Raw genomic sequence first — 12,429 nt, 5'->3', positions numbered from 1 at the left:
TGACTGACTAGATCTGCATAAGCTGGGACCCATTAATTGCTGTCATGGGGTGGGGCTGGAGGGGGCTCTCATGCGGTCTCATCCCAGGATGAAATAGGCAGTGTCTTTGTTACGGTGCATATTGGCTGTGATAAAATGCGCCACCACGACCAAAAGCAACTTGAAGAGGGAAGAGTTTCTTTGGCTTACAGTTTATTGGTCTGTCATGGAAGGAAGCCGGGGCGGGAATCTGGAGGCAGAGACTGAAGCAGAGGCCATGGAGGGTGCTGCTTACTGGCCTCTCCTGCTCTGGGCCCTGTTGCCTTGGGTGTGGTACCACCCACAATAGGCTGGCCCCTCCCACATAGAAGGAAAAGCCCTACACGCTTAGCCATATAGCCTGGTCTAGTGGAGGCATTTCCTCAGTTGAGGTGCTCTCAGGGGACTCAAGCTTGTGACAGGTACCTAGCCAGCATGGGCAGTTAATGGTTGCTGGGTGGAGGACACCCACCTCCCCAAGGGTTCATTAGCACTGAACTAATTTTTTCGGTGACTTGACCCCTCAGTCCTGCTCCTGTAAGTTACCTCTTAACTCGTACCTCTGTCAGTCAGCCTAATCAAGCCCATTGGTTCACCAGGCTAGACCTGAATGGAGTTATTTCTTTAGTCTGCCATTGGTGGCTTATCTGGAGCAAACAGACATTTGTCTCCCACAGAAGTTGACGCAACAGCCGTGCACCCTGTTCTTATAGTTTGGGGCTGGGAATCTCACTGGGCTCGCAGTGGAAGAGTCACTTGATGGTGGATGCTATAGTCCAGTGACAGGTCCAACGCCTGCAACCGTAGCTGAGCAAGGCAGCACGGTGACTCATAGGACTCACAAGATCTGTCCAACCTCCCTCACCTGCTGCCTTAGTCTGTTCCGGGATATTTGACTATGATACATAGAAAACATAATTGTTAGCAAAATATAAAAGCTGAGCTAGAGGGCAGAGGCAGTTAGGTGTGTCCTGAAGAGATGCAGCTTGGGTGCGCTTCTGGAAGCCTCCGCAGACAAGAACCCTAAAGAATGGAAGTTCCTGCCTGTTCTAAAGAGTTGCTTGGGAGAGGTCTTATGGTCTTGGCTCTGGGACTGGAGGCAAAATCAGCTGGGTACCCTGAAGCTACCCCACCTTAAAGATGACTTGGTTTGGAGCACCCCCCATCACCCCAAGGTGACATGGTTCAGCCTGTCGAGGCTATAGAAGAGGAGCTAGAGACTTCTGTGATAGCAACCAGATAGCAACCAGACCTTTGAGTTCCCTTTTATCTTGGAAGATCCCTCCTGGAAGGAGCTCCGTTTTAGAGATAGGGATTTTCTCTTTGGGCTTGCAGGACCAACAGAGAGGCAGCTGGCAGGACACAGGCAAAACAGTATTCTAGTTAAGAGAGCTAACAGTACCCTCTTGGGTTTGGGGGGGCACTCAAGAGAAAGGTAGACTAGCTCAGTAGAATGTCACAGATAAAAAGATTTCTAAAGAGCCAGCAGTTTAGTTGTAGAATCAGGCTTGTAAATAGATATTTTGTATATAGTTCAGAAAATAAAGTTACCTCCCTGAATTAGCAAGTTTTTGCCTCAGTTTATGCCTTCTGTGTCTTTTTTGGCATAAATATTAGACAATTTATCTAAATACATCTTTGGAGTATGGAGCCCAGTCAACTTCACCAGCTAACCAGCCACTTGCAAGATGTAGGGCAAAGTGTATACTATTAGCCAGGTGGGGTGGCGCACGCCTTTAATCCCAGCGCAGAGCCAGGCTGATCACTGTGAGTTCCAGGCCAGCCTGGTCTACAAAGTGAGTTCAGGGCAGCCAAGGCTACACAGAGAAACTGTGAAAAAAACAAATAGACAAAAAGAAAAAAAAAAGTGTATGCTATTTACTACCTAGTCTTGTTAAAGTTAATTAGCACACAGTTACAATGATACAGGTGCACAAAGCTGAGTGGGAAGAAAGGGCTGGGAATTTACTAGAGGGATTAGGTCTCTCTAGACTTCAGCCTCCTTATACCAGGAAGGAGGGGCTCGGTGCTCTAAGTACAGTAAATAGGAATTTGAGAAGATGGGTGCAGTATCAAATGGCTATTAACACAGAATTCAGAAGACCAGCCTGGGCTACATAGTGAATTCAAGGCTAGCCTGGACTGGGTTACACAATGAGAAAAGAAAGATGGGGGAGGGAGGGAGGGAGTGGGAGGGAAGAAGAGAAGAGAGGAGGGAGGGAAAGAGATGCTTTCCCCTGAGATCCCTGGCACTGTAATGTTTGTCAGCCCCACCAGAGAGCAACCTCTCTGCGTTAATGTTCTGCTTGGCAGCCGACTGTCACAGCTCAGCATACATGCCAGACTCCAGATTTGAGCAGAACTGACTCCTGGGGCTTTCACATCCCTAAGAAATTCCACAGAGCCTGCAGAAGTGTCTCAAAATACCCTGCAGACAGCTCAGTTTAAAAGGTCAGATAGGGCTGGGCATGGTGGCGCATGCCTTTAATCCCAGCACTCTGGGAGGCAGAGGCAGGTGGATTGCTGTGAGTTCAAGGCCAGCCTGGTCTACAAAGTGAGTCTAGGACAGCCAAGGCTACACAGAGAAACCCTATCTCGAAAAACCAAAATAAATAAAATAAAAATAAAAGGTCAGATAGATGACTTCCAGGGAATGGCTCTAGAATCTGGAGTGCAGTCACTTCTCTTCCAACATAATATTTTTATTGATTACTTGAGAATTTCATATAATGCACCCCATCCATTTCCCTCTTGTTCCTCCCAGGCCCACCCTCCCACCTTTGTGCCCCCCACACACCCAAAAACAGTACACCAATTACAACATGCCCCATTGGAGCATGGCCAGCCCTTTCCCACACCCTCAGAAGCCAACAACTGAAGAGCTACATCCATCAGAACTCTTAAGGACCCTCCCCAATGGCCTCCCATCTTTTCCCTTTCCTTGAGGTTGGTGGATAGGTTGTCGCAGAAGCCCTTGGTGTCCCTCACTCTCACCTGGAGTCCTCAACACCACTGAATGCGGTTACTTTTTGACCTGGCTGTGAATGGGCACTTTTTCACTCTTCCCCGCCTGCACTGTGAGGCTATCAGTCAAAAGGAGACCCCAGTTGGAAACTAGAACTTTGCCTGAGGAGGAAGAACTGCAGGAAACAGCATCTTCTCAGAAGCCCGGTCCTGGCGGTGCCTTGGGAAGGCTGTGCGTTTCTTCAGCTCACAACCACCTACCAAGACTGGGAGCTTGGAGCATTTCCATGATGTTTTATTAGGGTACAGAGCCCCCTTGGGGTTCAGAGGGGCTGTGATCATTATCACATCAGATTGATAAAAGACACGCAGGCCCCTGACATGTCAGGCCACAATCTGGGGTCTACTACACCACTGTTGAAAGGCCTGGTACACTACAGAAGAAGAATCTGAGAGACATGGATGTGTCTGCCTCTCTGGGCTCTGTAATAATCTCCCCTTCTAACCCCCATCACAACTGGATCAAGCCGTGTCTGCTTGTCCATAACCCTGCCATACCACAAAACCCATGTGTGGGTGCTGTGGGTTTTGTTTTGCGGGAATAGGGGTCTATTTTTATTGGTCCCAGATTGAGAAGGCGACAGCAGTCCAAAGAGATCCCTGTTTCCAAGCTCAGCTTGGTGAACAATTGACTTTGGAGTTTGAGGTTACATCCAGGAGCAGGTTACATGTATAGCTATATAGGCATGGGAAATTGTTGAGTGATTATTAACATTTAATATTGATTTATTATTTTAATCAGAAGTTACTCCTTAACGAGCTTTGTACCCAAATAACCACACAGAGAGACTAGGAGCTATTTAATTTGCCTTTAGCACAATGCTGTGCAATAATTACTCCATTAAACCTCCAAACTAGTATAGCTTCCTCCCACTCTGATTTCCCACTTTATACTTGCATTTTACTAATATTCTAGGTCCAGCTCATTCCTTCTGAAGCCTTCTGGACTTCTCCATGTGCATCCATCATGTCCTTCCTGATCTTTCCCCTCCCCTCACTGGACCAGGATGTCCCACCCTAGTCTCTGTATTGCTCAGTATTGGCTAGGTGGCTTTTATTGACAACACAGAGAACAAATGGTGACATGCTTACACAAACTTGAGACAGGAGATACTTAGAATAAACATCACAATGCAATGTCCAGAATTGAAACCAGATAGTGGGGTTAGAGAAATCAGCGTTTGAATGAACAAGGGTAAATGCTACACAGTCCACAGGAACATTACCCCAACAGGCAGCATTCACGAAAGCCACACAAGGAAGAGCCACGGGAAGTGCCACAGGAAGTGCCCTGCCACAGTTCCTTAGCCTTCCGCCTCCTTCACATGGGAATGTTTGTAAGCCAGCCTCAGAAAGGTGATCATGGCTGCTCTGATTGGAGATGGTAATACTCTGGTGGAACCGGAGGAAACAGCCACCCAGCAATGGCTACCATCATCCTCAGGGTCTGTCGGAACCCACGATAACATTTGGAGAGAGAGAGAGAGAGAGAGAGAGAGAGAGAGAGAGAGAGAGAGAGAGAGAGAGAGAGAGAGAAGTCTTTACACAGGCCCCTAAATATGAAGTGCGGGAGTTGCTAACTGAATTTTCCCATGCCCTGCCTAGAAACATAGGCAAGCCAGTCAGAATGTCTGTTTTCCCTTCATCTGAAACTGGCTATGAAGGGTTTTTTTGTTTTGTTTTGTTTTTTGGTGTGTGTGTTGGGTTGTTTTGTTTTGTTTTGTTTTTCGTTTCTCTGTGTATCCCTGGCCGTCCTGGACTCAATTTGTAGACCAGGCTGGGCTTGAACTCACAGCGATCCACCTGCTTCTGCCTCCTGAGTGTTGGGATTAAAGGCGTGCACCACCATGCCCGGCCTTATGAAGGTTTTTGACTGTTAGCAACCATCCAATGTTGAGGGTTGTTTTTGTTTTCTTGAAACAGTCTCCCTTTGTGGCCAAGACTGGCTTTGAACTCAAGATCTTCCAGCCTGTACTCTTTGACTGCTGGGGTTGCAGGCATGTGCCCCCACACTGGTGTATATCTGTTCTGTTCTGTTTTGTTTTGTTTTGTTTTTCCACACAGGATTTCTCTGTGTAGCCTTGGCTGTCCCGTACTCACTCTGTAGACCAGGCTGGCCTCAAACTCAGAAATCCACCTGCCTCTAGCCCTAATGGGATTAAAGGTGTGCGCCATCACGCTTGGCTTGTATATCTTCTCTTTTAATCACCAAATATGATGTTAATTGTATAAAGAATTGCTTAGGGCTCTATTAAAACCATTACTATGTATCCAAAACAAAGGTGTGTCTACTAAAATGATTAGTGTTATTAAGTGTGTAAGAAAAATGTGTAAGTGTGTAAGAAAAGTGGCTCATGCCGTGGCATACATGTGGAGGTCAAAAGACAATCTTTGAAGGGCTGGCAAGATGGCTCAGAGGTTAAGAGCACTGTCTGCTCTTCCAAAGGTCCTGAGTTCAATTCCCATCAACCACATATTGGCTCACAATCTTCTATAATGAGATCTGGTGCCCTCTTCTGGAGTGCAGGCACACATGCAGGCTGAATACTGTATACTGTATACATAATAAATAAACCTTGGAAGGAAGGAAAGAAGGATAGCAAAAAAAAAAAAAAAAAAAAAAAGAAAAAGAAAAAAAATCTTTGAGAGTCAATTATCTCCTTCCATGGTAGATTCCGGGGACTGAACTTGAGTCATCAGGTCTGTGTGGCATGCTCTTTTACCTGATAAACCACCCTCTATCTTTTTTTTTTTTTTTTTTTTTTTTGTATATATGTATTTATTGGGAAAAGACCACTCATCAATTATCACATCACTCCTTTGTAAAAACCTTTTATTGTTGAAGAGGAGGCATTGTATTTTCAGTGCAGGACACTACAGAAAGCATACTCCATGCTTAGTGCCCGTGGGATTGAGGCTCTTCATATGCAGCCTCTATGCTAAGTGGGCAAGGGCATTGGCAGGGGTCTTCCAGGCAGGGAAAGAGCAAAGGCAACAGGAAAGCATGCACCGGGACTCATGGATGCAGTCCAGGGGTCCAGACATGGAGCGCTAAGGACAAAAAATAAATAAAACTTTAGAAGTCACATCCTTGCCGTCCCACCCTCTACAGAAACAAGGGATGGCCACCTCTGCAGAAGGAAAAGCCTAACTCTGAGTTGTCCCCAGCAGCCTTTGGGCTGGAGAACCACTGGCAGCAGGTGCTTGCCCTTTCAACAATGTGCTAAACAGAGCCATGGCCTGTGGGGTGCATGCAGAAAGGTGAAGTGACTGGCCTATGTCATCCAGCACTCCCACGAGGCCGGCACAGCGACTGGTCCTCCCCTGATGAAACCAGTCTTCCCGGACTGGCTCTGAATGGTTTCCCTTGTCGGAAGCTTCGCGTGAATGAAGTAAGATGACAAAGTCACCCGTGTTGCTCCACTTCCTCTAATCATCTTTAAGTGCTAGTCCCTGGGGACTGTATGCCCCATCTGTCTGGCACCTAACAAGCTTAGAACGCCATGAGTGGTGAGACCAGGACAGTTACAATTACTGTCTCAGTCCCTCTCAAAGAGCTTGGATTCACCAGCACATATTAAAAGTAGGTTTCCACAATGCACTTGCTTTTTACTGTTTGTATAAAATACTATGGCAAAATGACACTGTAATTATCTTTATGGCCAGTGCACAGCGCTGGAGGAGAGGATGCCACCAAGATATAGTGACCCGTATAATTATCTGGCCATCGGCAGGACTGAAATAACCATCTAATGAGAGCAAAATGACTCAGTAAGCGCCGTGTAATCAGCAAGTTATAGTTGGTACAGCCCTTTGTGCCCCCTCACACAACAGCAAATGGGGGGGCCAGACCCAGGCCCTGGTCCTAGGGAGTCATGAGCAGGTGGCACCAGGAGTCAGCTTCTTGGCTCTCAGACGGGCCACCCTGAGATGAGGGACTTCCCAGATCCCTGCTCACACCTTGCCTCCTTCTCTTTAGAAACCAGCAAAAAAGGAAGGCATCAATTGAGCTGCTGATGCCGTGCGTGTGCGTGGGTAGACAGTGCCAAGGCAGAAGCTTCTGTGTTTTGACTAGGCTTCCCTGAGGGGCGTTCACACTGGTGGACAAGTGAGGAATCTCTCAGCTCACTCGGTCCTGAGGTCTGGCCTAGATGGCTTTCGGCAGTCAAGATAAAAGCCAGCCAGGGGACACATAAGGACATTCTCCACCCACCCTCCCCAACACCCAGCTCCTAGACCAGAGGAGCCATAACAGAGATGACTCTCAGTGTGCCAGGAGCTATTAAAAAGGCTTTTTCTATAAAACCACAACCCTGGGAGATTTTTTTTATCACCACCCTTATAGTCCAGGTGGGGAAACTGAGGCACAGCATTACGTCACTTGGCCAAGGAGACACTGCCTGCTGCCCTGAGGAGTTAAGATGTGGTTGCTGCTATTGGCATAGACTTTTAGTGTCCTTGGATCTCTTCCTAAATCACAGCCGTACCTGACTGCCTCCTGAGGCTGTCACTCAGCACAGTTCAACCCACTTCAGCAAACACTTCAGCTGGGGACCAGACCCACAGAGGATGAGAGAGGCTCTCACCAAGAAACTGCATCCAAAACACCAGCTGACTGTGGAGCAGCCCCACAGGGCTCCTCTCCCTGTTTGCTACCGCTGACGATATCAGTAATCATCATCGTCTGTGATACTGGAGAAAGGAATGAAAGGAGACAGCAGGGATGCGTGTGTGTGCGCGTGTGTGTGTTCGTGTGGGTGTGTGCACGTGTGCGTGTGTGTGTGCATGAGTATCTCTAAGCATCACTGCACTTGACACTTGTGTGCTGCACACTGTCTAGGTACCTGACTTTTAGGGCAAAGGTCCAGGCATGCGTTGGCAGCATGCATGAAAACCACAGCTGACTGACAGCTCCCTCTCCCCGCCCCACCCTACCCCGCCCCCACCAGCCAATAGTGCTTACCTCTTCTGTACTGGGGGCCTATTTGAGGGTGCCAAAGCTGGGAGTATTCTCTTCAGCCACATCAGTGGGAGTGTCTGGTGGTAAAGCGAGCAGCATAGTTAGGAGGGATCGGTGAAGGGTCGGCTATGAGCTGGGAGACCAGGGAGGAGGCACAGGCTCTGTCCCTCTCTCAGCTAAGCAGGACTGTCCTACCCCATGCTCAGGGGCTTGACTGATCCTGAGTGTCCCTCTGAGCTGACTGAGAAGGAAAGGGCCACAGACTTTGGAAGGCACTTCTGACATACCCTTAGTAGTCCCCAGAGCCTCCCTCTGGGTGTACTGACCTGGCGGGCTGTTCCTCTTGCCCATAAGTCCCACAAAGAAATCATGCATGTCACCTGAAAGAAAAGGCCAGTGTTGTCAACATACACGCCAAGACTGCTGAAACTGGAATATGGGTTCCCTAACTCCAAGTTGTTTCTTTTTCGAGACAGGGTTTCTCTGTGTAGCCCTGGCTGTCCTGGGGCTCACACTGTCTCCCTAGTCCTAGGATTAAAGGCATGCGCTGCCACACCCAGCTATCTCCAATTCTTGTCTGCACCCCACCACCACCACCAGGACTATGTAGGCTAGGCTTCCCTCTGGAACTTGCCATGTAGCCCAGGCTACCCTTAAACTCTCCATCCTCCTTAATCTCCTGAGTCCTGGAATTAGAACTGTGTCGTCGTGTCTTTGTCTCGTTGGATGGAGCCTGAACACCACAGCTAGCGGGCATATGCTCTCTGCCCACCTTCTCTTTTCGACCCCCTCCCCTGCCACACACACACACACACACACACACACACACACACACACACACACACACTTCGTCCATTTTCTATCTACCACAGCAGGTGCCTGGCTTAGAATCTTCATTGCCACCAGGAAGGCCTCTAAGTTCCCAGTGACCAGCCAGCCAGGGAGGGTCAGTCTCCCATGCCCCTCACACCTGCTTTTTCCTTGTTCCCCGTGCCATCTCCCACTCAGAAAGGCTGGCTAAGCAATTGCAGCTGGCATATTGTCTGCACCAGCTGAGAGGAGGCCTTCCAAACCAGCTGGTGGGCCCCACCCACGCCTGTGGAACTTCCCAGCAAGTGGTCAACACTGATGGGGGGGGGGAGCTACTCACGTTTCTGTGGCAGCGATGTCTCCTTCAGTCCTGTGAAGGCAGGCACATGTGTGTAAACAGAAACAATTCCAGAGGAATTCAAGTCACTGTCCTCCTCTACAGCCAGGACAACCCCCCATCTCCCTCCCTCCCACAGGACCCTGACCCTTGACCCTTCCCCCTCCAGAGCTTCCTCTTACCCATGCTAGCCTTGCTCAGGACTTTCAGCAATCCTTCCAGGGAGACTGGGCGGCTGTCATAGAGTCTCTGAAGCAGGACCGGAGGTAGCTGATAGAGAGCAGAGTCCTTGTAGGGGAGAAGAGCAGAGAGCTGAGGTCCACACCCCACCCACGTCCTCTCGTCCTTCCTGCTCACTCAGAATTGGCCTTTCTCCTGCCCTTCCAACAGAACCTCAGACTCCAGAGCCCCGTGCCCTTCGTGATGAGCACTGGATTAGCCTCAGGATTTACTTCTTTATTTTATTTATTTGGGTAGCATCTCAGACACAGCAGCGTCTGTGGGTACATGCCGAGCACCCAGAGAAATGCTGCTGCTGATTGCTTTAGGGGGTATTTCTCTGAATCTCAGTTGTGCCCTGTGTACAGCCAGGCTCCCTACGCACAAGTACCCCAAGCGGTACTCCTCATCCTCACGGACGCTGGGGAGAGAGATGGTCTTATTTGCTGACCAACAGAGGCAGAGGGCTTTTCTTGTTGCCCAAGGCGCTGAAGCTGGCTTGCCTCTGAGGAACCCAGATAGTCTTACCGCCCTGACCACACAGGGTTCAGCCTGCTGTGCCTGACACTTCCTGAGCACTGCTGCCACCTGTGCAGCTGCCCTCGGGTGCGTGCATATGTGTGTGTGTGAGAGTGTGTGTGTGTTTGTGTACCTATGTGTGTGTGCATGCGTGTGTGTGTGTGTGTGTGTTCTCCTCTCTTTCTGCCCAGCACACAGCTTCCCAGAAGCCACTCTTTCCAAATTGTTCAAATACTCAGCCCACCCCAAGTAATGAGATGCTAAACAGACTGGAGTTGGAGAGGCAGTGAGACTCGGAATACTGAGTGTGTAATAAGTCCCACCTGTAATCATAGTCAGAACATTTGTAACAGTGTAACCGCTGCCAGCCCTGAAAAGACTTCCTCCATGCACACTCCCCCTACACCGACCCTGACAAGTCCTATTCTTTTTTCCTTGGAGGAACTTTGGAAATCCAGGCTCATCCTGGCTTGTTTTTTTGATTTCTGTTTCACTAGTCTGACGAAGCAGAGGAAGAGGCTAGAAAAAGACAAGGGAGAAGAGAGGAAGGGGGGGCTTAGGACCTTAGGCACACCTGAGACTATGGGAGGTGAGTAAGCAGGGTGTGGGGGGGGGGCGGAAGGTCTGCAACTTGAAAAAAACAGGTGTAGCTGATATAGATGAAATAGCACGCGGGGACGGGGTGGGGGCGGCCACTGGGGGAGAAATTCTGCCTGCATCTGGTTCTATCCAGGAGGAGAGTTTTCCCCTAGCAAGAGGCAGAGCTGGGCCACGCTGCTGAGAACTTGCGCACCCTTGCTTATGCACAGTACCAGTCAATCACTACGTCGCCACCAAATGACTGAACAACATATTTCTTAATCTAAAAAAAAAAAAAAAACGTTTGAAATGCATCTGTAATTATATTATTTCTCCCATTTCCTTTCCTTCCATGAGCCTACCCCACAGACTCCGCTCTGCTTGATCAAATTCATGCTTGCTATACGTAAATATACACGTATGTGTATATTTCTAAACACATAAATGCTAACTGCTCAGTCCATATGATGCTGAACAACAGTTTTAAGGGTACACCTTATCCAAGACACAGAGAGGTACCCTGGAGACAACGGAAACAGGAGAGGACCAGAGACATAGAGAAATTTAGAGACAAAATGTCCATCCCACCAGCCCAGCTATCAGACAGACAGACTCGCAAATCTCCCTGAGATATGCACTCTGTCTGGGCACATCTTACCTTGCTGTGCCTCCCAGCAGGCACCCCCTGCTCCTGTGACCCCTCACACACAGCCCCGAAGCTCCAAGCCAAGCTGAGGGCCAGGACGACTGTGAACAGCATGGCGTTCCTCATGGTGCCTGAAGGACAAAGGTGAGAGGGAGAAAAGACACAGCTTGGTGGGAACACGGGAGGCCTTCCTGACCAACAGCTGGGCTCCACCACGTTTTTTCTAGCCCCCAGCTCTCCAGTCCCAAGCCGTGATCTGAGGAGAGTGGGGTGCACCTCTGAGAAGGGGGCACATCATCTGGGCTCAGCTTCCCCAGTCCCTCACTAAACATCTCCCCAGGATCTGCCCCAACAATGAGCAATGGCATGGTACTGGGACCTCTAGATCCGGAGGATGACAGGGTCACAAGAGGTACACTCGTCTGTTTCCTTAGTTAGCTTGAGAAGAGACCACCCCCCACCCCCCCGAGCTGATACTGTCTTACAGAACCAGATAACACCAAGGCAGGAAGAAAAACTTTCTGAAGACTCAGTCCTGATTCCAGCCCTAGATGCCAATCACCAACAGTCCCCCATCGTCCCTGGCACTTTCTGATCTCCTTCCTGGTGCCCTGCTGGCCAGGTAAAGGCTGCTCTCTCCTTCATCCCCTTCTGGCTCTCAACCCTCATCTTTGGTGCTAGCCTCAGGCCCCCTAATTCTGTCTTCCCAGAGCCTACCTGTGGAGCTGGATGGACGGCAGGAGCAGGGAGCTGGCAGGTGCTGCTGCAGAGAGAGAAACAGGAGAGCAAGGACTCTGGATGGTGGCAAGAGCCAGTCCCAGCTCCCTGATAAAGGTTCTGGGAGGGTTTGGGGGAGTCGAGGGGAGGGGCTGAAAGTCACCAATCCCAGGGTGCCTGGAGGGGAGGAGGAAGGCTGGTAGAGGAGAAAATGCAGGCTGCAGTCACATACCCAGGCATGCGCATGTACACACACACACACACACACACACACACACACACACACACACACCACAAAACCAGGCCAGGCAGTTCGCTAGACTTGTCCAGCAGCCCACTTTACAAAGGCACCCAAGGCAGGAGCTCCACGGAATGGGAATGCCGATGTATGTGATTTCTCACAAAATCGCATTCCAAGTTTAGCTCTCTAGGTGCATCTCTTGAACCTCAGCAGCCCCTCTCTCTTTAAACCTCCAAGCCTGACTACCAGCCTGGAGCAGCTCAAACCAAGTGAGTGAGCTCTCTGTCCCTGCCGCCACCACCACCAAGACAGCTGGGGCCAAAGTCCCACTTGAAGACTCAGGGTGAAGCTGGCTCCCT

General features: G+C 49.7%; 1 protein-coding gene across 1 annotated transcript; it reads right to left on the bottom strand.

Moving 5' to 3' along the window:
- Positions 1–5,863: 5,863 nt before the first annotated feature.
- Tac3 (tachykinin precursor 3) lies at positions 5,864–11,987 on the bottom strand. Its single transcript, XM_051170596.1, has 7 exons — positions 11,830–11,987; positions 11,125–11,243; positions 9,332–9,437; positions 9,153–9,182; positions 8,329–8,382; positions 8,006–8,079; positions 5,864–6,093 (listed from the first exon to the last, which is right to left on the bottom strand). Exons 2-6 carry the CDS (start codon positions 11,236–11,238, stop codon positions 8,024–8,026), a joined length of 360 nt encoding a protein of 119 aa, XP_051026553.1. The 5' UTR covers positions 11,239–11,243; positions 11,830–11,987; the 3' UTR covers positions 5,864–6,093; positions 8,006–8,023.
- Positions 11,988–12,429: the final 442 nt, after the last annotated feature.

This window comes from Acomys russatus, chromosome 28 (assembly GCF_903995435.1).
Source record: "Acomys russatus chromosome 28, mAcoRus1.1, whole genome shotgun sequence".
In the NCBI taxonomy this organism is placed as follows: domain Eukaryota; kingdom Metazoa; phylum Chordata; class Mammalia; order Rodentia; family Muridae; genus Acomys; species Acomys russatus.
This window is presented reverse-complemented; position numbering and strand designations above follow the sequence as displayed.